Source organism: Kogia breviceps, chromosome 16, assembly GCF_026419965.1.
Source record: "Kogia breviceps isolate mKogBre1 chromosome 16, mKogBre1 haplotype 1, whole genome shotgun sequence".
NCBI lineage: Eukaryota > Metazoa > Chordata > Mammalia > Artiodactyla > Physeteridae > Kogia > Kogia breviceps.
Window position 1 is genome coordinate 75,426,397 of NC_081325.1, and position 26,738 is coordinate 75,453,134.

At 36.4% G+C, this 26,738-nt stretch overlaps 1 protein-coding gene across 2 annotated transcripts; it reads left to right on the forward strand.

Annotated features, from left to right (window-relative positions):
* The first annotated feature begins 158 nt into the window (after window positions 1–158).
* Window positions 159–15,281, forward strand: ABHD13 (abhydrolase domain containing 13). Of its 2 annotated transcripts, none has more exons than XM_059041507.2 (2): window positions 159–418; window positions 14,128–15,281. In XM_059041507.2, the coding sequence occupies exon 2, from the start codon at window positions 14,148–14,150 to the stop codon at window positions 15,159–15,161; it is 1,014 nt and encodes a 337-aa protein (XP_058897490.2). In that variant the 5' UTR covers window positions 159–418; window positions 14,128–14,147; the 3' UTR covers window positions 15,162–15,281. The 2 variants fall into 2 exon arrangements, with proteins under 2 accessions (XP_058897490.2, XP_066872342.1); XM_067016241.1 differs by lacking the exon at window positions 159–418 and adding an exon at window positions 13,937–14,014.
* Window positions 15,282–26,738: the final 11,457 nt, after the last annotated feature.

Sequence of the window (26,738 nt, forward strand, 5' to 3'; positions counted from 1 at the left end):
GCTGCGGGACAACAGCAGCCTCTGTATCCGACCCACTGCGAGCATGCGCGTGCCGGCGGCCCGTTCCCGCGGTATCTTGTCCTTCCGGGCCGCCGTAGCGGGGGGCGGGGGAAACTCCTGCGGCCGCGGGCTCTGCGCATGCCTGGGAGGGCGGGGCGGCTTCCAGCTCCCGGCAGGAAGGCGAGAGCAGGTGATGTGGGCGCCGGCGGGGGTATTTGCCGGCTACACAGAGCGTGGGCCGGAAGTGGAGGAGCCGAGAGCGGCACCGCAGGAGCTCCGGGCTACATTGTGGCGACGGCGGCGGCCCCTCGGCTGGAGGAGGACGATGAGGAGCGACGGAAGCGGCGCGGGGGGACGCTTCTGCGCGGCGCCGGGTTCCGAGTCCGCGGCCGACTGCGCAGCCTGCGAGCAGGTCTAAGTAAGTGCGGTGCGGGCCGCCGAGCCGCGGGGCCGCCGTGTCCCGGGGCCGCGGGGGGGCGGCCGGCGGGGGCCTCCCGGGAGCGCTGGGCTGCGCGCCTTGGGCCGTGCGGGACCGGTCGGAGCCCGCTCCGCAGCCTCGCCGGCCTAGTGGGGGTGAAGCCCAACCCGACGCCGCTGTGGGAACCTAGGCGCGCCGATTCCCGACCGTCCTCCGGTGCGGCGCCGGGACGCTGTCCTAGAAGGTGTCTTAGAATCCGCTGTCAGTGGCGTTTCCAGCAACGTGTACAAACCGGCGCGTGGACACCATCCATCCCCAGCCCAGCCCTCCCCCGCACACAGGAAAAGTGCAGCGAAAATCCCAGCTGCCAGGTCGAGAACAGGTTTAGACCTGCGAATTCCATGGCAGGGACTTTGGGGTGTTTATGAAACGGGGCGGGAGCACCCCATAGAATTAAGTCAGTTTTGCTGTAGAGTCTTGTCAACATGTGTTTTCTGCAAAATGCATTACGAGAGTTATTGCCCAAGGTATCAGAACCCCAAAGTCTTTTATTCGATAGCTCTTTGACAGGTTCACCATGTTACAGTAACTGCATAGAAAGGCAGAAGAAGATGTTGGCTTTAAGTTTTGATGCTTGGTTTTTCATGGATCCTCTCCTGGTATCTTTCGGCACGCGTTAAGAACTTGTGTGCAAGCGTGGGTTAATCACGTATCTTTTTCTGAGAGGTTAAGTTTTATTCCACGAGCTAAGAACTCGTGGTTGACCATCTAGTGGTATGTCATAATTGTCCTGCTTACGTCTTAGACTGCTCAATTCAGTAGTTGTTAATAGAGACTTACTGTGTGCCAGGCATTGCTCCGTCGGCTGAAAATACGGATTTGCATAAGATGATGTCACTGTCATCAAGGAACTCACAGTGTCTGTAAAGCATATGAATTACACTACCGTAGTGAGTGCCACCACATGAATCTGTACAAACTACAGGATGTGGAATGGTTGGTAGTAGGGTGTAGAGGACCAGGGAAGGTTTTCTGAAGGAGCTGCTACCTGACCTGGGTTTTGGCAGGAAAAAATAAGGCAGAGCCCTAATTCCTTCCTGTGTGCACCTACTCAGGTAATCTCCAGTGAGTCCTACCATTATTTCATCCAGGTCTAGCAGACCTTCTAGTTGTACTTACTCTGCTCTAGTAGATGATAAAATGGTTTAACTTTTGTCTCGTACAAGTAGCTGCATGTATTAACACACTGTGCTACAGTTGATCTCAGCCGTGTTTCAATTACGTGTTTGACCCCCTTTTTACACACCAGGAGACATATATTTAGAAAGCTTAAGTGAGTTGGCAAAAGCCGCCCAGCTGCCAACGTTCGGAGCCTGAAAACACCCTCCTTCCCACAGCACGACGCCATTGATAGGTCCTTTGGAATGATGAAAGTGAGCCAGCTTATGAATATCTGTACATACGGACCTTGGCAAGCCTCCTGGCTTCTCAGCCACACCTCAGGCCTGAACGAGAGCATTTACTAACCAAGTTGTCTGGGTCAACACTGTGACTTTAGAAGTGGGTACAGGAAACAATCCAACCTAACCTTTTTCTGTGATCTCTTCTCTCTGGTCGCTTACCTCAGGAAAATCTACTTCTGTTTCTCTGGTTTTCTTTAATTTAGAACTCGGTTGTTACTCACATTTAAAAACCTTTCTAATTATTGGTTAGTCACCTCAGGAATGTTTGAGGCCCTTATATACCCTTTTTAGAATAGACCTAAAAAAAATGGTTCTGGTTTTTCTAATTAAGATTTGTTCCGCCTCAAATGATAGACTGCATAATAAATTATTACATTATATGTTGCTGTTTCATTGCTCAACTCCTTACAGCAGTATATTGTACTGGAATTGCAAAGCTGTAGTATATCCAGTGTGTGAACTGTGTGCATTTACGAGCTAGCCTGAGAATCTTACTTCTTCTGTAACACCGATTTTATAAGAAAATAAATTCTAAGTTTCACCCATTTAGTTAATAGTATTTAGAACACTATCCCGTCGTAAGTTAGAAACTTCCTGAATTTCATTATCAGTTTGAATTCTAACATAACTGTTTGCATTTTTAGCCTTGTGGATCTATTTTTTTAACCCTTTTCTTTCTTTGATGTTTATAATCTCAGAATAAATTGTGATTGACTTCCACAGTGACAAGAATCTGTTATCTTTGTTCTCTCAGAGTTGACTATATTTGCGAAGTCTTCTGTGCTTCAAGCGAAAGGGAAAGCACAAAAATGCTACTAAGTTGCTGCCTGGTATAATGTTCCAGATGTCTGCTCAAGCCGATTGAAATCCCAGTTTAAATCCAGCATCTCCATAGGCAGTTACTGTTGATTTGTCCCATAGGACTATTAATACACACTTTTTCATTATTAATGACACGTGGGTAACCATTAGGGAAATAGATAATTCATCCTGTGGTGTCTCCACCTGATAGTGGCTGTTTGTGTTTTCATTTCAGCTGTGCAGCTGGCATGGTTTCTTAACTTTCCAGTGCTTAGCAGAAGAGGAGATCCATTGATTCAGGAGGGCTGAATCTACTTTCTCTGTTACTTGAAATGTGATTGGAAGCTGTGAATTCCCCCAGAGGATACCATTCTCCTCCTGTAATGTAGACATTAGGCATGACACATGAATTTGCTTTCCACTTTTTAGTCTTCCCTTGAACTTACACATGGTTTTGTCACTTGTCGGTATGTTTCTTTAATGTACGAGCAGTTTTTATTTTTAAATAAGATGTTCCTAAAATTATCAATCGATATGGATATAAAGGCCTTTAGAATAATAGTACATTTATGACTTTTTAAAATTGTATTTATAATTGGTTACTCTTTAGTCATATTGTTTTGGGGGAAGCATATTTAATTCATGTATAGGGAAAACATCTTTTATAGTTTTCAAAGACCTTTTACTGTTGGCAGAATCAGTAAATGAATATATACTGTGCAATTCAATATAAACTTCTGCATTTAAAAATTAACGAGAATAATGAGCATTTACTTTTTTGTGTGAGACAGTTCCAGCCTTCATTAAAGTATAATTTTATCTGCGATTGAAAGAGTAACATATTTGTTCAGTTTACTCTGCTAGTATTATTGGGGCAGTTGTAATGAAATGTATCCATTCCCATAGCTTGAGCTTTAGTTCTTGATATATCTAAGTTGTTAATCTTTATTTATTTTAAATTTTTGGATAAAATGTTGCTAAATGAATAAAAATAAGTGGCATAGACAGCTGTTTGATGGAAAGTAAGAGAAATTCTTAACCCTAGAGTTGTACTTTGTCCTGTTTTTTAAAAATTGGCAAAAATTTCCCCATGGTTTCTTTAAGTATTCAAGCATAATGAAATCCAGAGATTACTAAAATTATGTTGTGAAGGACACATAGTCAAGGTTTTCTTTTTCTTTTGCTCTATGTAAGGACAGTGTGATCTTTCTCTAATTTTGCTTGGCCCTTCTATAATTAAATTTATGTTAGACATATACAGTCATATATGTCCATGATTCCTGAGTAGATCGAGGGCTACTGAGTAGATCATTAGCTACTTAAGAATAAGACTGCATATTTATAAATTTTAAATAGTCTGCAGTGTCTGAGCACTATGATTGAGATAGCAGATGTCTGCAAGTATTGGTGGCATCGTCTTTAATCTTTAAGTACTATGATAGGATGCATTGGAATCTGATGAGGCTGGGAAACCAACTCTGGGACCATTTTGTCATCTGGGCTGGGTTTGAGAACTCCCTTGGGGGACGCGTAGCTGTGTTCTGAGGACTCATATGATTGAGGGTGGGCATACGTTTGGTATTGATCTCTCTCTTTTTTTTTAAGCCTCAGCTTATTGAACAGGTATTTAAATGTTTTTCCTTAGAAATGTAACCATTTGCGATCCTCCAAGTACATATGTGAGGGAGCACATACGGTGATTAACGGAGGCCAGATGCACGCGTTCATCACTCACTCAGCTGACTTGTCACTCAGCTCACACTGCAACCAACATGGTGGTTCTGACAGCCTCACAGCTATAAATTGTTTATATTTGTAGCTTAAATGGGTTGTTGTATACTTACATGGGCTGCTATTTAAAGATAGGGAGCATATGGAGCAGTAAAAGTGAACAAAACCAGTTAATGACTATAAAAGTCTCAAGATGATCATCATCAGGTTTCTACTTTTCATTCATTTGATCAAAGTGCTTATAGAGTATAAAAAGATATTACTAATATTTCAAAACCATTCTTTTAAAAAGAAAACAATCATAATTAGATTTACTTTGTCTATACATTATAATAAAAATTAGTCATGTTTTTAATAGATTATTTCTTGAGAAGTGCTCACTAATATCAGTATGACACCTCTAACCACTTCATCTAAATAAAAAGCACAAAAATTGTTTTTAAGGTTGATTTTTTTCATTCAGATATAAGACCTGTGCATGTTATAATAATGCACCTATTATTGGTATTGTAACATAGTTAAATTTACTTTGCATGTTATTTTATATGTAGCCCTAGAATCAATTGTTTTTTAAAAATATATACATTTACACATCATGCTTTTTTTGTTCATAATTGACATAAAGCATGTAAAACATTAGATGAGGAGGATTTGTTTAGTTTTAGATAAGTCTGTGTTGTTAACGAAGCATCAGATACTCAAGGAACAGATAAATTGAGATTATAGATGGAGTAGACATGGAGAATGGGAATAATTCATAAACAAGTATGATGGTTGGAGCCATGAGAAAGAATGAAATCCCTGAGGGAAGGAAAGGTAAATACACAGGGCCTTGGAAGATGCCTACATTTAGGGGTGGGTCAGAGCGAGAAACACAGGGATTTGATTATACTAGAAGCTGAGAAAAATTCCAGGTTTGGTGCTACTTAGGGGTACGGTGTTGCAGTGTGGATTGAGAAAAGTCCATTGGATTTATTAGTAAGTGAGGTTTGCTTTTTATGAGAGATCATCACAAGAGCTCACGCATCAGATCCTCTACTAGCAAGTAGTTAGCAGTTACTGGGGTGGTCGAAGCCATAGGTAGATGGGCTTTAGAGACATTTGATATGTGAGAGCTGGTGTGATAACTTGGCAAAGGCAGAATTGAGAAATGGGAATAAGTGATGTACTTATTTAAGATGTAGGCATAAGATTAAAAACAGTAATAATGTAGAAGAAGAATGGCAGATGAAGGATATTGGTTGACCGAGCTTCTGTGCTCTACAGGTCTAATGTTCTTTCCCTCTAAGCAGCCTTTTTAATTAGTATAAACATTGTTTTCACTTGGAGTATATTAAACTCACATTTCTCTTGATTGTTTATGATGCTAAGATGTTATCAGCAATTGTATTGCAGCATGCAAAAGAACCTGGCAAATAACCCATCTCTTCTGGTAACACGTTTCATAAATTTTCCTCATAGGATGTACTTTTTAAGGGGTAACTAATTGCCTTGCTTATTCTGCATGACCAGCAGCAATGGTCTTGGATTCAGCTGGACATTCTCATTCTCAAAAGACCATACCTGGCGTCAGCCTCCCTCTGCTGTGTTGAAAGACGCTGATAGAAAACTTGGCCTGGCAGCATCAGGTATACTGTTCCAAGTAATAGCTCAGGTTAGTGGAAAGATGGCACTTGGGTGGGAGCAGGTGCCACCATGAGTTAGCTGCTTCGTGCTCCACAGGAAACAATCTTTTGTTGCAGCACAAGCGCATAGTGACCAGGACTCAGCAGAGGACACACCAGAGTGTCCCCTCTTTGTATTCCCACTGGGCATGTGCAGAGCTGCTCACTGTCCTCTCAGTCCAGATTTAGCTCACTAATAGGGGTCAAGTTTACCACACAAAATACTGCTTAGAAACATAGCTGATATCCCACCTTTATTAGGTTTCCAGGGAAACAGTGCTAGAAGGTTGACCAGAGGTCACTTTTTTTTCATGGAGGAGAAAAGGTTTTTGTTTTTCCTATTTTTTAAATTTTATTTATTTATTTTTGGCTGCATTGGGTCTTTGTTGCTGCGCGCGGGCTTTCTCTAGTTGTGGTGAGCAGGGGATACTCTTCATTGCGGTGCGCGGGCTTCTCATTGTGGTGGCTTCTCTTGTAGCAGAGCACGGGCTCTAGGTGCACGGGCTTCAGTAGTTGTGGCATGTGGGCTCCGTAGTTGTGGCTTTTGGGCTCTAGAGCGCGGGCTCAGTAGTTGTGGCTCACGGCCTTAGTTGCTCCACGTCATGTGGTATCTTCCCGGACCAGGGCTCGAACCCATGTCCCCAGCATTGGCAGGCAGATTCTTAACCACTGTGCCACCAGGGAAGTCCGAGAAAAGGTTTTGTTAACCCTTTATTCAAACTAATTTTTTGGCAAAATAAGTGGAAAACTTACTGTTAGCTCTAGGATCTGTGCAGTGGACTGTACCGGAGGCAGTGTTCATTTTTATTGATCATCGTAGCATCTGAGTTTATGTGAAGTTGTTTTTACACCTCAGCAGATGGTTCTAGTAGTTGTACTTTGTTGATAGTTTCAGCAAATTTATCCAAAAAAAAATCCTTCCTATATTGTTTGACAGATCCAGTTCCATTAAGAGCATGGAGGTATGATACAGAAGGAGGAGCAGAAATTATTGGCTAATTGGGTTATAGGAAAAATAAAGCAGTTCGTGCGTGGAGGTCTCTTTCTAAACCACCAATATGCCGTGATGTATTATAGAGAAGAAACACACACTCTAGAACAGTTTTTATTAACCTGTCCTTAAAATTAACATCCATTTGATATTCCTCAAAATGAATTGACTTTTATTGACTTTTCCACAGTTTAACAATCCATTGCAAGATTACCTTTGTTTATCACAAAGTCATTAAGACAGCTTTTCAGGAATGCTTTGTGGAAAACTGCAAGGTTAATCCCTATTGTTCCTAACCAATAATGGACTGAAATATGCCATTTTTCTGATGTCCAGTGTTAAATATATATGTCTGACGCTCAGAATGCAGTTATGTTTTCTTAGAAATTTAATAATTCAGATACATTACTGGATTGTTCCTTTAAAAAACATTTTAGTTTTGAATATATGTAAAGTAGTGTACTACTCATAGGGATACAGTAGTGAAAAAGAAAAACACAGTTCCTGGCCTTACAAATTTAAATTCAATATTGTATGTTGAAAAAATTCTGAAGACGAAGCAGCTGTTATAGGAAATTACCAGTGATTTAAGAAGCATCCATACCATGAACATAATGAGATTCTAAGAGACTCAGAAATAGTTAGATGCTTTGAAATCAGAGCTTTGGGTCAAAAAGGCTTGATTTCTCATTTTGTCTCTAGCATTAATCAGCCTTGTAAATGTTAGCAAGTTGCTTCACCTCTCTACCTGTTTTTTTTTTCCATCTGTAAAAGGGAAATAGCATTACATGCTTCCTTAAGTTGTGAGGATTAAATGACTTAAATTGGAAAAATGAGTCAGCTGAAAATTAATGAAAATTGCTCCGACATTGTAACAGACCTCAGAGATGCCACCAGAGCATGAGGTATGCTGGGGACTGTGGTTCCTGACAGAGGAGCCCAGGAAGACGGCTGCTGTCTTTCACTAACCGTGATCACAGGGAGACCACACATCTGTCCCAGCCTCACTTCACTTCGAAATATGTCATCTCAGCCAGTGAGCAGGTCTCTGGATATTGAGAACTAGTGCATCAACAATTCCCTATTCCGGGGTTAAAATGCCCTTAAATATTTCTATAGTTACAAATGGGAGAGCTGGTTGGATCGTTATTGAGATGCTTGAGCAGAACTTATTTCAGAAGCTCTCACTGATCATGGATCCTGTCTTGTTGCCATCCTCTGGAAGAAAGAGGAGAAGGGAGAGCCCAGTGCGAGGGACCAAAAGGCTGATCTCTGTACACAGCTTGTGATTTCTGGGGAAGACCTCAGAAACTTGTTTTCAGGAAATTTCTCAACAAAAGATTTGACTGTCGTGATGCTGGCATTTCTCATGTTCTCAGGCATTTCTCATTATATCAGGTTAGATTTACTGTATATATTATAGAAAGACCTTTAAATAGATGTTTTGCCATAATTTCCTATGAATGATTATAAATATATGCAAGCAACTGTGTGTTTAAAAAAGCAAATTTATCTTTAAACATCTAGTTGCAGTTCCCAAGAAGGACAGAATGAAATAAGATGATGTAAAAACAAAGATGATGGTAATGATGACAGTCATGGTAATGATGATGATAGCTGTTTACTGAGCCTTCTCTGTGAGTGAAGTCTTGTTTTGGAGGCAGCAAAAAAAAAAAAAAGAAAAGAAAAGAGGCTACTTTTTAAAAAAAGATATTTTTTCAAAGTTTGAAAATCAAAAACTTTATATAGTTTAATCTATATAGGTGGTTTGAATTTCAAAATATGCCCTGTCCATGTATTAGGAGGTTTATGTTTTATTTAGCGTTGTATTAGTTTTTTATAAGAACTTTGATTTGAAAACTTGAGTCAATTCACTCCTGATTATCCAGGTTGTAGGGGTGCTTTGCCATGCCCTTATCAAATTCCTAGATTTTTTTTTTCTTATAGATGCTTGGTAAGTTCTAATTTTGATGTTAATTCAAGCAGAACATGGTTAAGAATGTAGTAGTAAAGCCAGAAATACTAGTCACAAAAGCAAATGAAGTTAATATATCTGTAGCATTTGTAAATGCTTTTTTATTAATTTTATTTGATAATGTTGACCAGTTTTATAAATAGGCATTTTTAGAATTCTCATTCTACTGAAAAGGAAATTCAAACTGGAAATAACTGATAAGCCCAAGATTATTTAACAAATATATGGTAGAGCAGACTTTAAGGGTGATGGAATTTTAGTGTGTTTTTTTCTATTATATCACCAAATAAGTGATATTTGAGTTACTCATCTCTCTGATGCTTCTGTCATAAACGATTGGCTTGACTATGAAAAAAAGTACATTTTTTCCCTAAAGAAATATCTTAAATGGTATCTTATTTTCCAAATGATACAGTGCCTTAGTGTATTTGTATGTTATATCCCAAACCTTGTTAATCCGAATCATTATACAAAAATTATTTTATTTTGATGTATAAAGTAAATGCCAGTCTGTTTTCAAATTTTCCTAATACAACTTCTGGGTACAAATGAAAATCATTCTCTTAAAGAAATAAAATTAAGTAAGCATTAGATGAAAAATTTAAGCACTCAGATGTGTTGTTCAGACTTATCCACTACAGTGAAGGATTATAGAGTAGCCCTGTATAATTTAAACTGTTGATGAATAGTGGTTAGAGATTGTAAACAGCATTGATAGTTGACCTGGAACAGTTATTCAGTATTCAGTGTAATTGGCTTATTTGGCTGCTGTAGTGTAGCCTCTTTCAATCTGGTTCTTATCCAGGTCTGACACCTAATGCTCAGGTATTGCTTCTGTAGTTGTTAAGCTTGGATTTTTGTTTTACCTCACATACCTGCTTTTCTCTGGCTTAACATAGTGCTTATTGTAATAAAACTTGCTGCAACTGGGTGGCAGTGTTGATTTTCGAGAAACTTCAGAAAAATGCTACACTGTTGGTTTATGTTCAAAGAGAGTTATTTGAACACAAATTCAGATTTGAAATTCCATGTTTAGCGGAATAGTAAAATATTTTTGGTGAGATTATAGTGAAAAATCGAATCTGTTAAATCGTCTAACTCATCTTTGTAGCCAGTTTTCAGTGTTTAATTTGATGAACTAAAATGCCACATTTATTAGCTTATGGCATACAGTAAAATTTTAAAGATAAGTCATTAACAATTATTTATTAAATTTAAGAATAATTTCTTTATGGTACTTTTGTTAGTGAGTAAAAGAGAATGTAATTTTTTAAAATGGTAAATATATAAGTAAACGAATACTACATAAGAAAAATTGTAACATCTCACCTCTTGTGCCTTTTTAAGACGACACACATAAACTTTATTTGGTAACAAAAACAGTGACTTCTGAAAGCTTTTCTTTTGTATTTTCTTTACATCAGTTATATTTTTTAGCAAACTTTAAAAAGATTTTTCTCCAGTAAGTCATTTTCTTCATTTATCTCTGGTTCTGAAGTAGAATTTCTGTGTTTTTGTTTCACACTTATCCCCCAAGTGTTTATGGCCTTATCAGTATACTGTAGCAATCTTTGTTAACCCACTGGTATGAAATTGCAGTGAGGGCTCTATAAAAGATTGAGCATATTTCACAGTATTAACAGTCTAAAGTTTCTTTTTAATCAGATATGAAAGACAAATTATTAGACTTCTTCTTAAAAATAATACAATATTAGAAACTAGTGTTCCATTTAAATTATTTTTTAAATTTAGCTGTGAGAACCTCCAAATAGAAGGGAAAATATTTTATATTTTAGTTTAATTATAATTTTTTTCTATAAAGTGAAAAAGAAAATTGACAATAAATTCTATTGGATTGGTCTTGATAGGTTAGAATCTGTTAACTACCTCTTTAATAAAATTTGCCCTCAACCTACCTAGCTCAGTAAAGTTGTAGGACACAAAATCAATATATAAAAGTCTGTCATGTTTCTATATGCTAATAATGAACTGTCAGATAAATTAAAATGATCTCATTTACAGTTCCATCAGAAAGAATAAAATAGCTAGGCAGAACACTCTTTGACATAAATTGCAACATTTTTTTGGGTCTGTCTCCTAGAGAAATGGAAACAAAAGCAAAAATAGACAAATGGGACTTAATTAAACTTAAAAGCTTTTGCACAACAAAGTAAATCATAAACAAAACAAAAAGACAGCCTGTGGACTGGGAGAAAATATTTGCAAACCATGAGACTAACAAGGGCTTAATTTCCAAAATATGCAAACAGTTTATACAGCTCAATATCAAAAAAAAAAAAAAAAAAAAAAAAAAAAAACAAAAGAAACCCCGCAACCCAATCCAAAAATCGGCAGAAGACCTAAATAGACATTTCTCCAAAGAAGACATACAGATGGCCAGTGGCACATGAAAAGATGCTCAGTATAACTAATTATTAGAGAAATGCAAATCAAAACTACAATGAGATACCACCTCACACTGATCGATCAAAATGGCCATCATCAAAAAGTCTATAAATAATAAATACTGAAGAGGTTGTGGAGAAAAGGAAGCTCTCCTAAACTGTTGGTGAGAATGTAAATTGGTGCAGCCATTATGGAGAACAGGATGGAGGTTCCTTAAAAACTAAATATAGAATTACTCTATGATTGAGCAGTCTCATTCCTGGGCATATATCCAGAAAAGACGAAAACTGTAATTCAAAAAGATGGATGCACCCCAGTGTTCATAGCAGCACTATTTACAATAGCCAAGATGTGGAAGCAACCTAAATATACATCAACAGATGAATGGATAAAGAAGATGTGGCATACACACACACACACACACACACACACACACACACACACACACACACACACAGTGGAATATTACTCAGCCCTAAAAAAGAATGAAATAATGCTATTTGCAGCAGCGTGAATGGACCTTGAGATTATCATGTTAATTGAAGTAAGTCAGACAGAGAAAGATAAATATCATATGGTGTCACTTATATGTGGAATATTTTTAAAATTATACAGATGAGTTTATTTACAAAACAGAAATAGACTCACAGATATAGAAAGCAAACTTATGGTTACCAAAGGGGAAAGAGGGTGAGATAAATTGAGAATTGGGGATTAACAGGTATACACTACTATATATAAAATAGATAAACGGGGACCTACTATGTAGCCCAAGATACATTCAATATCTTATAATAACATAATGGAAAAGAATCTGAAAAAGTTATATATGTGTGTGTATGTGTGTATATGTATATGTGTGTATATATATATATATATATATATATGTATATATATATATATAAAACTGAATCACTTTGCTATACACCTAAAACATTGTAAGCCAACTATACTTCAATTTTAAAAAAGAATAAAATACCCAGGAATAAATTTAACCAAGGAGGTAAAAGAATTGAATACTGAAGACTATAAGACATTAATGAAAGAAATTGAAGGATACCCAAGAAAGTGGAAAGGTATTTGGTACTCATGGATTAGAAGAATTAATATTGTTCATACTGCCCAAAGCAGTCTATAGATTCAGTACAATCCCTATCAAAATTCCAGTGGCATTTATCTCAGAAATAAAACAAATAATCCTAAAATTTGTATGGAACTACAAAAGACCCTGAATAGTCAAAGTACTCTTGAGAAAGGAAAACAAAGGTGGAGACATCATGCTTCCTGATTTCAAACTATATTACAAAGCTATAGTAATCAGAACAGTATGGTATTGGCATAAAAACAAACACATAGATCAGTGGAACGGAATAGAGAGCCCAGAAATAAACCCACACATATATGTCAATTAATTTATGACAAAGGAGCCAAGAATATACAATGGGGAATGGACAGTTTCTTCAGTAAATGATATTGGGTAAACTGGGTAGCCACATGCAGAAGAATGAAACTGGACTACTATTTTACACCATACAGAAAAATTAACTCAAAATGGATTAAAGACTTGAAATTTAGCACTAACTCAAAAAGATATATGCACCACCATGTTCACTGTAGCATTATTTACAATAGCCAGGATACGGAGACAACCTAGGTGTTCATTGATGGATGAATGAATAAAGAAAATGTGGGATGTGTGTGTGCCCACACACACACACAGTGGAGTATTATTCATCCATTAAAAAGGAGGACATTTTGCCATTTACAACAACATGGATAGATCTTGAGAGCATTATACTAAGTAAAATAAGTCAGAGAAGGACAAATACTCTATGATCTCACTTACGTGTAGATTCTGAAAACAAACAAAACAACCCCATACTCATAGATAGAATATATTGGTTGTTGCCAGAAGCTGGGGGTAGTGAGCAAAATAAGAGAAGTGGGTCAAAAGGTATAAACTTAACAGTTGTAAAATAAGTCATGGGGATGTTATGTACGGCATGGTGACAAGTTAATAATACTGTATTGCATGTTTGAAAGTTGCTAAGTGTAGATCTTAAAAAGTTCTCATCACAAGAAAAAAATTTTGTTAACTATGTATGGTGATGGATGTTAACTAGATTTATTGTGATCATTTTGCAGTATATACAGATAATGAATCATTATGTTGTACACCTGAAATTAATATGGTATATGTCAGTTTTACCTCAAATTTAAAAATTGCCCTCACCTTACCTAGCTGACCAGTGGGTGCACCAGGAGCATTAGAAGCATGCTCCTTGGTCTCCAGGCTCTTCTGCCTGCAATGCTGGGACACGGCCAATCCACTTATGCTCCAGAGCCTTTGTTCCCTCATATAAAAAATTGGGAACATGGCATCAACTTATTTTTTTGTCAAATCAAGGACAATACATGAATGAAAGTACCTGCATGTTTTTAGAAAATGAATATAGTTTGATGAATATTTGTGTTTCACATATACAGCAGTGGAGGGAGAAAGGAGACCTTGACACCTGAAGGAATGAGGAAAATGAGAACAATCGATTTTGTGGATGGATTGATGTAGGTTTCCAAGGATTCACCTAGTACCATGATTTATTACATCATGGATCTAACTTTTAAAATAATAGATACATGTTGAATTACTGATTCTGCCTATCTCTGTCTCTCTTCAGGACGCTTACGGAGAGCCACAATGGAAAAGTCCTGGATGCTGTGGAACTTTGTTGAAAGATGGCTAATAACTTTGGCTTCATGGTCTTGGGCTCTCTGCCGTATTTCTCTTTTACCTTTAATAGTGACTTTCCATCTGTATGGAGGCATTATCTTACTTTTGTTAATATTCATATCAATAGCAGGTATTCTCTATAAATTCCAGGATGTATTGCTTTATTTCCCAGAACAGCCATCTTCTTCACGCCTTTATGTTCCCATGCCAACTGGTATTCCACATGAAAACATTTTCATCAGAACCAAAGATGGAGTGCGTCTAAATCTTATTTTGATAAGATACACTGGAGACAATTCGCCCTATTCCCCAACTATAATTTATTTTCATGGGAATGCAGGCAACATAGGTCACAGGTTACCGAACGCATTGCTTATGTTGGTTAACCTCAAAGTTAATCTTTTGCTTGTTGATTATCGAGGATATGGAAAAAGTGAAGGAGAAGCAAGTGAAGAAGGACTCTACCTAGATTCTGAGGCTGTGCTAGACTACGTGATGACCAGACCTGACCTTGACAAAACAAAAATTTTTCTTTTTGGCCGTTCCTTGGGAGGGGCAGTAGCTATTCATTTGGCCTCTGAAAATTCACATAGGATTTCAGCCATTATGGTGGAGAACACATTTTTAAGCATACCGCATATGGCCAGCACTTTATTTTCATTCTTTCCAATGCGTTACCTTCCTTTATGGTGCTACAAAAATAAATTTTTGTCCTACAGAAAAATCTCTCAGTGCAGAATGCCTTCTCTTTTCATCTCTGGACTCTCTGACCAATTAATCCCACCAGTAATGATGAAGCAACTTTATGAACTCTCCCCATCTCGGACTAAGAGATTAGCCATTTTTCCTGATGGAACTCATAATGATACATGGCAATGCCAGGGTTACTTCACTGCCCTTGAACAGTTCATCAAAGAAGTAATAAAGAGTCATTCTCCTGAAGAAATGGCAAAAACTTCATCTAATGTAACAATTATATAATGTTTTTCTTTTTGATTAATGCACTGTATTTTAATTTGTGCAGAATGATAAAGAATGTTCTTTTCTAGAAGTGTGTTATACCTGTACTTGTCTGAAGAGTGACATTAAACTTTGAAAGGACTTCAGTGCTCCTTTAAAATGATCCAAATAGTTTTTTACATTTGAAGAACTATAATTATTGGGATTTCATACATTTCCATCAAACCTTTCAATATGGTTATGTATCCATATCTTTAGTTTAATATGCTATCATTATAGCATATTATATTCAAAAGTTTCTTGTTGCTAAAGGTGTATAATCTACGTGACACTTAGATTAATGACTAAGTGTGGAAGGAGACATGTAAACAAGAAACATTTGGGTATTATTCCTTTAGTAAATATTGGGACAATCATGGTAAGCAAACTTAGTTCTGTAATTGCATTTTTCACCTTTAAAATGAAATGCATGATGGTATTTTATTCCTTGACTTATGCAATGCAATGTTTTTAATGTAAATACTGGTCATATACCAATGTATATGGTAACCTGGGTTATATCTATTTTTATGTAAACTCTATTTTGTTTTTAGCAAGAAATGAAATTGAGGACTATGTGGAGGTTGCCATTGAATTTTGCTCTGGTGAATGCTGAGATCCAGCTTTTTCTTACAGATAAATGGGACCCCATTTTCCAATATAAACGTACCGTGTTTTGTTAGGTACAGTCTGGATCATGGCATGTAAAAATAGAAATTGAGAATTTTACTGCAGCTTTGATGTGCATATTTGAACTTTTTAACATTTGTAATTTTGGTGGCAAAGAGAATTTTAGCTTCTGTCGATTTTGTAAGTCTACAGCTGAACCACTAATAGCAGTCATAATGAAGATTAGAATCTTTAAGAATTAGGAAGTCTTATCTTTACATTACTGTACATACTATTTTACAAGAATTCCCACATTTCGTTTTTAAGTCCAAGTATCTAGGTATATCTGTCCCACTAAAGCCAGGATATCATTTTCTGGACTTTCTGAAAATAAAAGTTACAAAAACAAAAGTAAATGAAAACTATATTTGGTCTGATGTTTCAGTTATGAAATAGAAGAACTGCATCAAAAGACAGCTTTAGGAAGTCTTATTTATTTTCTACCTGTGAGAATGTGCGGATAAAGGAACTTTAGAGCTTTTGATCACAGAACCTATGACCACATTTAACAATTAAATGGCTGTAAGTGGGAAGTAGTATTTAGACATATAGAAGAAGGTAAGAAAAATCTTATTTTAAAAAGAGCCCCTTAAAACTAACAGGATTTACCTTAAGATATATAAGCTAAGTTGTTTCAAGCAGTCCTCAAAAATTAGATGTAATTGAGCTCTGTACGTTATGTCAGCTTTAACATATGATATTCTGAGTATTTTAGCTATATTGGCTTTGTGCAAGCAGCTAGGGCAGAGAAATCATGGGTCAGTAATCTTGACCTTAATTGAAACTCTTTCCATGGAGATAGGGCTAGAAATACTTTTGCCAAATAACATTCTTATGATTCACTTTATGTCAGTATTTAGAAAAAAATTAATTATAGCAAGTATGATTTCTAAAGGATAATGTTTTCTATAAATTGTAAAAAAGTCATGCGTTTTTTAAAAAAAGTTGGAAATGCGTATCATGGAACATGTATTTTGTATTTATAAATTCACTACAATTAAAGGCTACTTTTCATCTTGTCAATCATTGCTATGTAGAATGACTATCCTAAATAGTAATGTATTAACAAGAACGTTAATACAACAAAATGTAGTGTATTTAGACATGAGCTTACATGGCACACCTTAGACTTGTATCATTCTTTAAAGTTTACAAAGTACCTTATGTTTTCATGTGATGACTTAGTCTAGTACACTGTGGAGGAATTTATCAACTTTAGTTATAAATATTATGCTGATGAAGTATATAAAAAGCTTTTTCTTCATCAGTGTTTTGTTTTATGCTGCTTTTTCTTTTTTTTTTTAAATACTCCAGGTTTATTAACAATCCCCCCGTCTTCTTTTTGACCCAGGACTTCAGAAGTTGTGGAATACATGTGTCCCATCCCTACCTTCATTCTCCTCTTTGGGTTGAGGAGCCTTTCTGCAGCAAAAGGAAAAGGTGTCTAGGGTTGTAGCACATCTTTCTTCCTAGCTTCCTTCTGTATTTGAGACTGGTTCCTTAGATGGGAAGGGGGTAGAAGACAAACTGCTATTATCAGGGGTCCATGAAGCCTGTGGCATCATTTTTTTAAAGCATGTCTAATTTTGTGGCCAAAGCAATTGGTCTTAATAAAACGTGAATTATTCATGAGTCACACCTTCATTTTGGACTCATCTCTTAGTGGGAGTAGGTGTGTGTCCATCTTGTTTATTAATTTCTGGCTCATTGATGTAAGAGCAGCTGTAGGAGTTTCTGAAATAGTTTTTAAGTTATTAAGCTACTGGAATTTGGAAACACTAGAGTGATTTTAAATATGGCAAGATAAAATCCATTGAGATCAAAATCCATTAATTTTAAAAGGGATTATTGTGGGTAAAACGGCAAAAAAGATCCTAAAAAAAGATATTGCAAAATACGGGAAGAAATCATTTGTAACAGATAAAAGAATACTGATAGAATAGAAACAACTGGAAAGGGAAATGTGACATCGTTCTTAAATGTAGATCTAGGAAATAATTAGCTGGTGAGGTTGGTGAAAAGGAAGCATAACATGTAAAACAGATCATTTGAAATCAAGGTGCTTCTAACAGAGAAGGCAACTGGAGCACCTGATACTGCATCTACCCTGTGTTTTTGCAAACACTTTGACTGTAAAATTGGTGTTCTCATTTAAATGGTGTTCTGAAATTTATTATGGGGCAGCTTAAATTTACCTTTCCATGACTGTAGACAGTTGATAATAACCCAAATTCTACCTTTGGTAATGCATCACCAGATTAATGATACTGTGATATTTATTGAGAATTCATACCGCCTGATGCTTTCGAACTCATTTCTTTTGTTTGTAAGATTTGGTTTGAGGTGGGTATGGGCTTGTTTGGTGGAATTTAAGAATGAAGGCCATATTCAATTTTATATAAACTATCATGCAAGCCCAGTCAAAGTGTAGTTTTTGACTGAGTCCTGTCCTTGAGGTTAGGAATAAATAACGTAAACCTTAAAAGAGGGTGTCGCAGAAGTCACTTTTTAAATTAGATTATGATTGAGATATACTGAAAACCTCCACTGACCTCTCCCCTCTCTGTTTTTCTTATTATGTTTGACAGCAATTATGGAGAAAGAAATGTGAAAAGAATTAGTCATAATGCTTTTGGATTATCCTTAAATTTATGTATTTTCATATCACTCAGGTAAAGTTGGGAAATGATAGAGCACAGACATATTTTTTAAATCAGAGGAGAAAATAAAAAGCACTTCTGTTGACTTATATTGCCATATGTGCACATCATCTCAGCTAATCAGAAATAGTATATTCATTTGTATGACACAATAAATGCATTCATCCTAATAGTAGTCAACACATTTTGCCAGATGGTGCAAATATACCTCCATTTATATTTTGTATCTTAAAAATGTAGTTTAACAATAGGACTGTGTGTAAGAGACACTTTTTTTATGAAAAGTGTCATATATACATATGTAACAGGGATGAGTGTGTATTGTTTAACATCATTTATAACAGAATTTCTGTCAGTACTCCATATACTAAAAATTCAAGTTGTTTTCAACCTATTCAACTATGTTCAGGATAAAATAAGTTAATCCAATTTCATAATGTAAATCATATTTTTGTTATTTTCCATATTTTATTTGAAGCAGTGATAAAATTTTATAACTCAAATCTGAATGTTATAGTACATTATGTGCTAATCATGGCAAAAGCAAACATTTACATTTGTGTTTTTACAATAAATTTCTTTTAAAATACACTTTCTATTTTTCTGTACTGACATATGCAATAAATTGATACATTAAAAGTTTGATAAATGTCTTAAGATAGTTTGTATTCAGTCTTTTCTATTAACCTAGATTATATGGTAGGACATTAAACCTTCCTTAATCATCAAATAAACTCCTGAATTTGTTCTGAAATTAATTTTTATTGTACTAATGGTGTGAATAAAAAGTAGAAGTTAGATTTATTTTCCCTTTCCTCGTATTTTTATCCCACATACATTTCATTTAGGCTAATATGAAATATTTTCTATATGTGAATTGCTGGTGAATGAATAGACCCAAAGCATTTGATTAGTTACATTAATCTAGGAATGAATAGATTTTAACTGTTCACAGTCATGTTGTCTTGAGATTTCATAAAATGCCTTTTCATGAAATTATGCTTGTTTTTCTCTTACTAGTATTGTGTTAATGATTTGGGATGATTACAGAAGTGGCCTAATATTCACTCGACCTTTAGGGGGCTGTAGCTTGCTTTCGCTAACCAGAAATTTGCATGCTTAAATAGTGTCACAGCCAGCTAGATGACAGGAAATGTATGACAAACCTTAAATGGCCCCCTGTAAGTGCAGATGAAGAATTCACCTAGTGGAGACCATTTTTCCATGGATAGATCTGGTGGGAAGAAGCATCCCTCATGTGCTTCCCTTAGAGGTCACCAACCTGAATCCTTTAGATAACTAGCTCTTATTTTCAAGCGATAATTTTTTCACATTCCTATTTCACTCTTCAACTCCTGCTTTACATCCTAAAGATGATGAGCAGTTGGATCTGGTTAGAGACTGTAACTCCTGTCTTATTAAGGGGAAGGGAAGGAAAAGATACCTTTTGAATATCTTCAAGTGTAGAATGTGTTAATGTCATTGAACCCTCACAGCAAACTGCCTAGTAATTTGCATATGAAAGTCCCATTTTATAATAAACGGGCTCAGAGTGGTTTAGTAATGTGCTCAAGATTACCCAGAATGGAGCTGGGATCTAAATGTGTCTCCAGTTCTAAATCTAGGACAACTGCACATTGCCTCATTTACTCAATGAAACAATTTGTTTTTATCCATGTTGGAGTTGATTTAAGACATTGAAATGAAATTAAAAGTGGCTATGTATAGAAAATTCGGAATGTACAAGAAACTACACTTTTTTTCAAAGTGGTTAAATGTATGTTCCTGCAGGAAAATGTAGAAGTTAATTAACCTCATAAGACTTCTCATCCTCTTTCCTCAGCCTTTTATAGAAAAATTTAGGAGTCATCTTCCTTGTGAAGTGAAACTGATATATCTGATCTTGCTGTTTCTTTTTCCAATAAGATTTATTTTCCCAGCCTTTCCTCTATTACTATACCACCATACCAGTCCCTGGAATTATTTTATAATAGCTGACCTTTTAATTGAATGCTTGTTATGTACCAAGTATTGTTCTGACTCCTTTTTGTCATTTATTCTTTTTTTTTTATTTTTTGGCTGCCCTGTGTGGCTTGTGGGATTCTAGTTCCCCAACCAGGGATTGAACCCAGGTCCACGGCACTGAGAGTGCAGAGTCCCAGCCACTGGACCGCCAGGGAATTCCCTGTCATTTATTCTTGATAACTGAATAGTCTCTGATCTGGTATCCAAATCCACTGACCCCACTCCTCCATGTTTGTCCTGTTCTAATTTGTCAGAAAAAATCTGCATGTCTTTCCCTACGAGCATTTAGTGACTTCATTTCTCATTAAAGTCAAGACTCTTGGTCTATAAGGTGTTTCACCAACTAAACAATCTCGTTGTGAAAGAAGTTTTCTCTTTCTGTTTCATAAGCCAAACTCATTCCTCTAGGCGTTTACCCGTGTCCAGTGCTTTAACTGCTAGGTGGAATGTCCTCTCGCCTTGCTAGGCTCCCAAGCTCATCACCCGAATTCAACGTACTAGAGGTTCCATGCAGGACAATTAGGAAATAAAAAGCATCTAGATCAGAAAGGGAGAAGTAATATTATATTTATAGATGATGTGAGCTTGTGTATAGGAAATCCTAAGGAATCCACTAAAAATATGAGAACTAATAAATGAAGTCAGCAAGGTTGCAGGATTCAAGATAGATATACAAAAATCAATTTCATTTGTATACACCGTCAAGAAACAACCCCCAAATGAGAGTTTTGTAGCTTGGATTATGTACCCCAAAAAGATATGTTGAAGTCCTAACACCTGGTACCTGTGAATGTGACGTTACTGGGAAATAGGCTTTTTGCAAATGTCATTAAGGTGTAATTCAAATGAGATCCTTCTGGAGTAGGGTGTACCATTAATATAATATGACTGGTGTCCTTATCATAAAAAAAGAAAAGACATAGAAACAGGCATACATGGAGAGGAGAATAACATGTGAAGACACAGCCAGAGGAAGGATGGTCATGTGGCAATGAAGACAGATTGGATTTATGCAGCAGCACGAAGGAATGGCAAGGATTTCTGTCAGACGTTAGAAGCTAGGAGAGAGTATGGTCCTGCTGACTCTTTGATTTCAGATTTCTCTCATTCAGAACTGAGAGAATGAATTTTTGTTGTTTAAGTCACTTAGTTTGTGGTTCTTTGTTATGGCAGCCCTATTATATTTTTTTAAATTCCATTTACAATAGCACCAAAAATAATGAAATACTTAGGAATGTACTTAGCAATAAAGGCAAAATGTCTTCTCTGCAAACTACATAACATTTTTTAAAGAAATAAAAGAAGACAAATAAAGGGAAACTAATCACATATTTGTAGATTGAAAGATTTATTATTGTTAAGATGGCAATCCAAGTGATCAATCCACAAAGAAGATATAACGATTGTAAATTTTTATGCACCCAGTATAGGAGCACCTCAATACATAAGGCAAATGCTAACAGCCATAAAAGAGGAAATCGACAGTAACACAATCATAGTAGGGGGCTTTAACACCCCACTTTTCACCAATGGACAGATCATCCAGAATGAAAATGAGTAAGGAAACACAAGCTTTAAATGATACATTTAACAAGATGGACTTAATTGATATTTATAGGACATTCCATCCAAAAACAACAGAATATACTTTCTTCTCAAGTGCTTATGGAACATTCTCCAGGATAGATTATATCTTGGGTCACAAATCAAGCCTTGGTAAATTTAAGAAAATTGAAATCGTATCAAGTATCTTTTCTGACCACAATGCTATGAGACTAGATATCAATTACAGGAAAAGAAATCTGTAAAAAATACAAACACAAGGAAGCTAAACAATACACAAGTAAATAACCAAGAGATCACTGAAGAAATCAAAGAGGAAATCAAAAAACACCTAGAACCAAATGACAATGAAAACATGACCCAAAACCTATGGGATGCAGCCAAAGCAGTTCTAAGAGGGACATTTACAGCAATACAATCCTACCTCAAGAAACAAGAAACATCTCAAATAAACAACTTAAATTTACACCTAAAGCAATTAGAGAAAGAAGAACAAAAAGAACCCAAAGTTAGCAGAAGGAAAGAAACCATAAAGATCAGAGCAGAAATAAATGAAAAAGAAATGAAGAAAACAATAGCAAAGATCAATAAAACTAAAATCTGGTTCTTTGAGAAGATAAACAAAATTGATCAATCATTAGCCAGACTCATCAAGAAAAAAAGGGAGAAGACTCAATATAATTAGAAATGAAAAAGGAGAAGTAACAACTGACACTGCAGAAATACAAAGGATCATGAGAGATTACTACACGCAACTCTATGCCAATAAAATGTGCAACCTGGAAGAAATGGACAAGTTCTTAGAAAAGCACAACTTTCTGAGACTGAACCAGGAAGAAAGAAAATATAAACAGACCAATCACCAATCACAAGTACTGAAATTGAGACTGTGATTAAAAATCTTCCAACAAACAAAAGCCCAGGACCAGATGGCTTCACAGGCGAATTCTATCAAACAGAGGAGAGCTAACACCTATCTTTCTCAAAGTCTTCCAAAATATAGCAGAGGGAGGAACACTCCCAAACTCATTCTATGAGGCCACCATCACCCTGATACCAAAACCAGACAAAGATGTCACAAAGAAAACTATAGGCCAATATCACTGATGAACATAGATGCAAATATCCTCAACAAAATACTAGCAAACAGAATCCAACAGCACATTAAAAGGATCATACACCATGATCAAGTGGGATTTATCCCAGGGATGCAAGGATTCTTCACTACACGCAAATCAATCAATGTGATACACCATATTAACAAACTGAAGGGTAAAAACCATATGATCATCTCAATAGATGCACAAAAATCTTTTGACAAAATTCAACATCCATTTATGATGAAAGCACTGTAGAAAATAGGCATAGAGGGAACTTACCTCAACAGAATAAAGGCCATATATGACAAACCCACAGCCAACATCGTTCTCAATGGTGAAAAACTGAAACCATTTCCTCTAAGATCAGGAACAAGACAAGGTTGTCCGCTCTCACCACTATTATTCAACATAGTTTTGGAAGTTTTAGCCACAGCAATCAGAGAAGAAAAATAAAAGGAATCCAGATCGGAAAAGAAGAAGTAAAGCTGTCACTGTTTGCAGATGACATGATACTATACATAGAGAATCCTAAAGATGCTACCAGAAAAGTACTAGAGCTAATCAATGAATTTGGTAAAGTAGCAGGATACAAAATTAATGCACAGGAATCTCTTACATTCCTATACACTAATGATGAAAAATCTGAAAGAGAAATTAAGGAAACACTCCCATTTACCATTGCAACAAAAAGAATAAAATACCTAGGAATACAACTATCTAAGGAGGCAAAAGACCTATATGCAGAAAACTATAAGACACTGATGAAAGAAACTACATATGATACAGAACAGATGGAGAGATATACCATGTTCTTGGATTGGAAGAATCAGCATTGTGAAAATGACTATACTACCCAAAGCAATCTACAGATTCAATGCAATCCCTATCAAACTACCAATGGCATTTTTCACAGAACTATAACAAAAAATTTCACAATTTTTATGGAAACACGAAAGACCCCAAATAGCCAAAGAAATCTTGCGAAAGAAAAACAGAGCTGGAGGGATCAGGCTCCCGGACTTCAGACTATACTACAAACCTACAGTAATCAAGATAATATGGTACTGGCACAAAAACAGAAATATACATCAATGGAACAGGATAGAAATCCCAGAGATAAACCCACGTACATGTAGTCACCTTATCTTTAAGAAAGGAGGCAAGAATATACAGTGGGGAAAAGACAGCCTCTTTATTAACTGGTGCTGGGAAAACTGGACAGCTACATGTAAAAGAATGAAATTAGAACACTCCCTAACACCATACACAAAAATAAACTCAAAATGGGTTAAAGACCTAAATGTAAGGCCAGACACTATCAAACCCTTAGAGGAAAACATAGGCAGAACACTCTGACATAAATCACAGCAAGATCCTTTTTGACCCACCTTCTAGAGAAATGGAAATATAAACAAATGGGACCTAATGAAACGTAAAAGCTTTTGAACAGCAAAGGAAAGTGTAAACAAGACGAAAAGACAACCCTCAGAATGGGAGAAAATATTTGCAAATGAGGCAACTGACAAAGGTTAATCTCCAAAATTTACCAGCAGCTCATGCAGCTCAATATCAAAAAAACAAACCACCCAATCCAAAAATGGGCAGAAGACATAGACACTTCTCCAAAGAAGATACACAGATTGCCAACAGACACATAAAAGGATGCTCAACATCACTGATCATTAGAGAAATGCAAATCAGAACTACAATGAGGTATCACCTCACACCAGTCAGAATGGCCGTCATCAAAAAATCTACAAACAATAAATGCTGGATAGGATGTGGAGAAAAGGGAACCCTCTTGCACTGTTGGTGGGAATATAAATTGATACAGCCACTATGGAGAACAGTATGGAGGTTCCTTAAAAAACTAAAAATAGAGCAACTATATGACCCAGCAATCCTGCTGCTGCACATATACCCTGAGAAAACCATAATTCAAAAAGAGTCATGTACCACAGTGTCATTGCAGCTCTATTTATAGTAGCCAGGACTTGGAAGCAACCTAAGTGTCCATCGACAGATAAATGGATAAAGCAGATGTGGCACATATGTACAATGGAATATTACTCAGCCATAAAAAGAAACGAAATTGAGTTATTTCTAGTGAGGTGGACGGACCTAGAGTCTGTCATACAGAGTGAAGTAAGTCAGAAAGAGAAAAACAAATACCATATGCTAACAGACACACACACATATATAGATAGATTCCATATATATATAGAATCTAGAAAAAAAATGGTTCTGAAGAACCTAGGGGCAGGACAGGAATAAAGATGCAGACATAGAGAATGGACTTGAGGACACGGAGAGGGGGAAGTGTAAGCTGGGATGAAGTGAGAGAGTGGCATGGACATATATACACTCCCAAATGTAAAGTAGATAGCTCGTGGGAAGCAGCCACATAGCACAGGGAGGTCAGCTTGGTGCTTTGTGTCCACCTGGAGGGGTGGGATAGGGAGGGTGGGAGGAGACGCAAGAGGGAGGAGATATGGGGATATATGTATATGTATAGCTGATTCACTTTGTTATACTGCAGATACTAATACATCATTGTAAGGAATTATACTCCAAGAAAGATGTTATAAAAAAAAAAAAAAGATGGCAGTACTCCCCAGTTTGATGAGTGGATCAAAACATTCCCTATCAAATCTCTCTCTTTGTTTTGCAGAAGTTAACAAGCTGATCTTAAAATTCATGCATAAATGCAAGGGATCTAGAATAGCTAGAATGATCTTTAAAGAAGAACAAGGTCAGAGGTCTCACATATCCTGATTTTAAAACTTGCTGGAAAGGTATAATGGTGAATACATACAGGCGTAGGATAGACGTATAAATCAATGGCCTACAATTGAAAGTCCATAAATAAATATATATTTACAGTTAACTGATTTTTGACAAAAATGCCAAGATAATTCATTCTTGAACAGTCTTTTAGCAAATGGTGTTGTGTCAACTGGATATTCACATGCATATGAATGAATTTGGACTCCTACATCTTACCATATAAAAAATTAATTAAAAAGGGAGTAAAGACTCATGTGTAAGAGCTACAGCTGTAAAACTCTTGGTAGAAAACGTAGTCACATCTTTGCGACCTTAGATTAGACAATGGTTTCTTGGCATGACACAAAAAGCACAAAGGACAAAAGAAAAAAAGTAGATTAATTGGGCTTAATAAAAAAAAAAATTCCTCAAAGGACATTATACATTATCAAGAGAGTGAAAGACAACTTATAAAAAAGGGGGAAAATATTTGCAAATCGTATATCTGATAAGGAACTTGTTTCCAGAATATGAAGAACGCTTAGAACTCAATGATATAAAGACAAACAACCCAGTTTTAAAATGGGCAAAGGTTTTGAATAGACGTTCTCCAAGGAAGACATACAGGTGGCCAATAAGCACGTAAAGAGATGTTCACTCTCAATAATAATAAGGGAAGTGCAAATCAAAACTACAATGAGACACTTCTTCATATCCAGTAAGACAGGTATAATCAGAGACAGAAAACAATGTGTCAGCGAGGATGTGGAGAAATT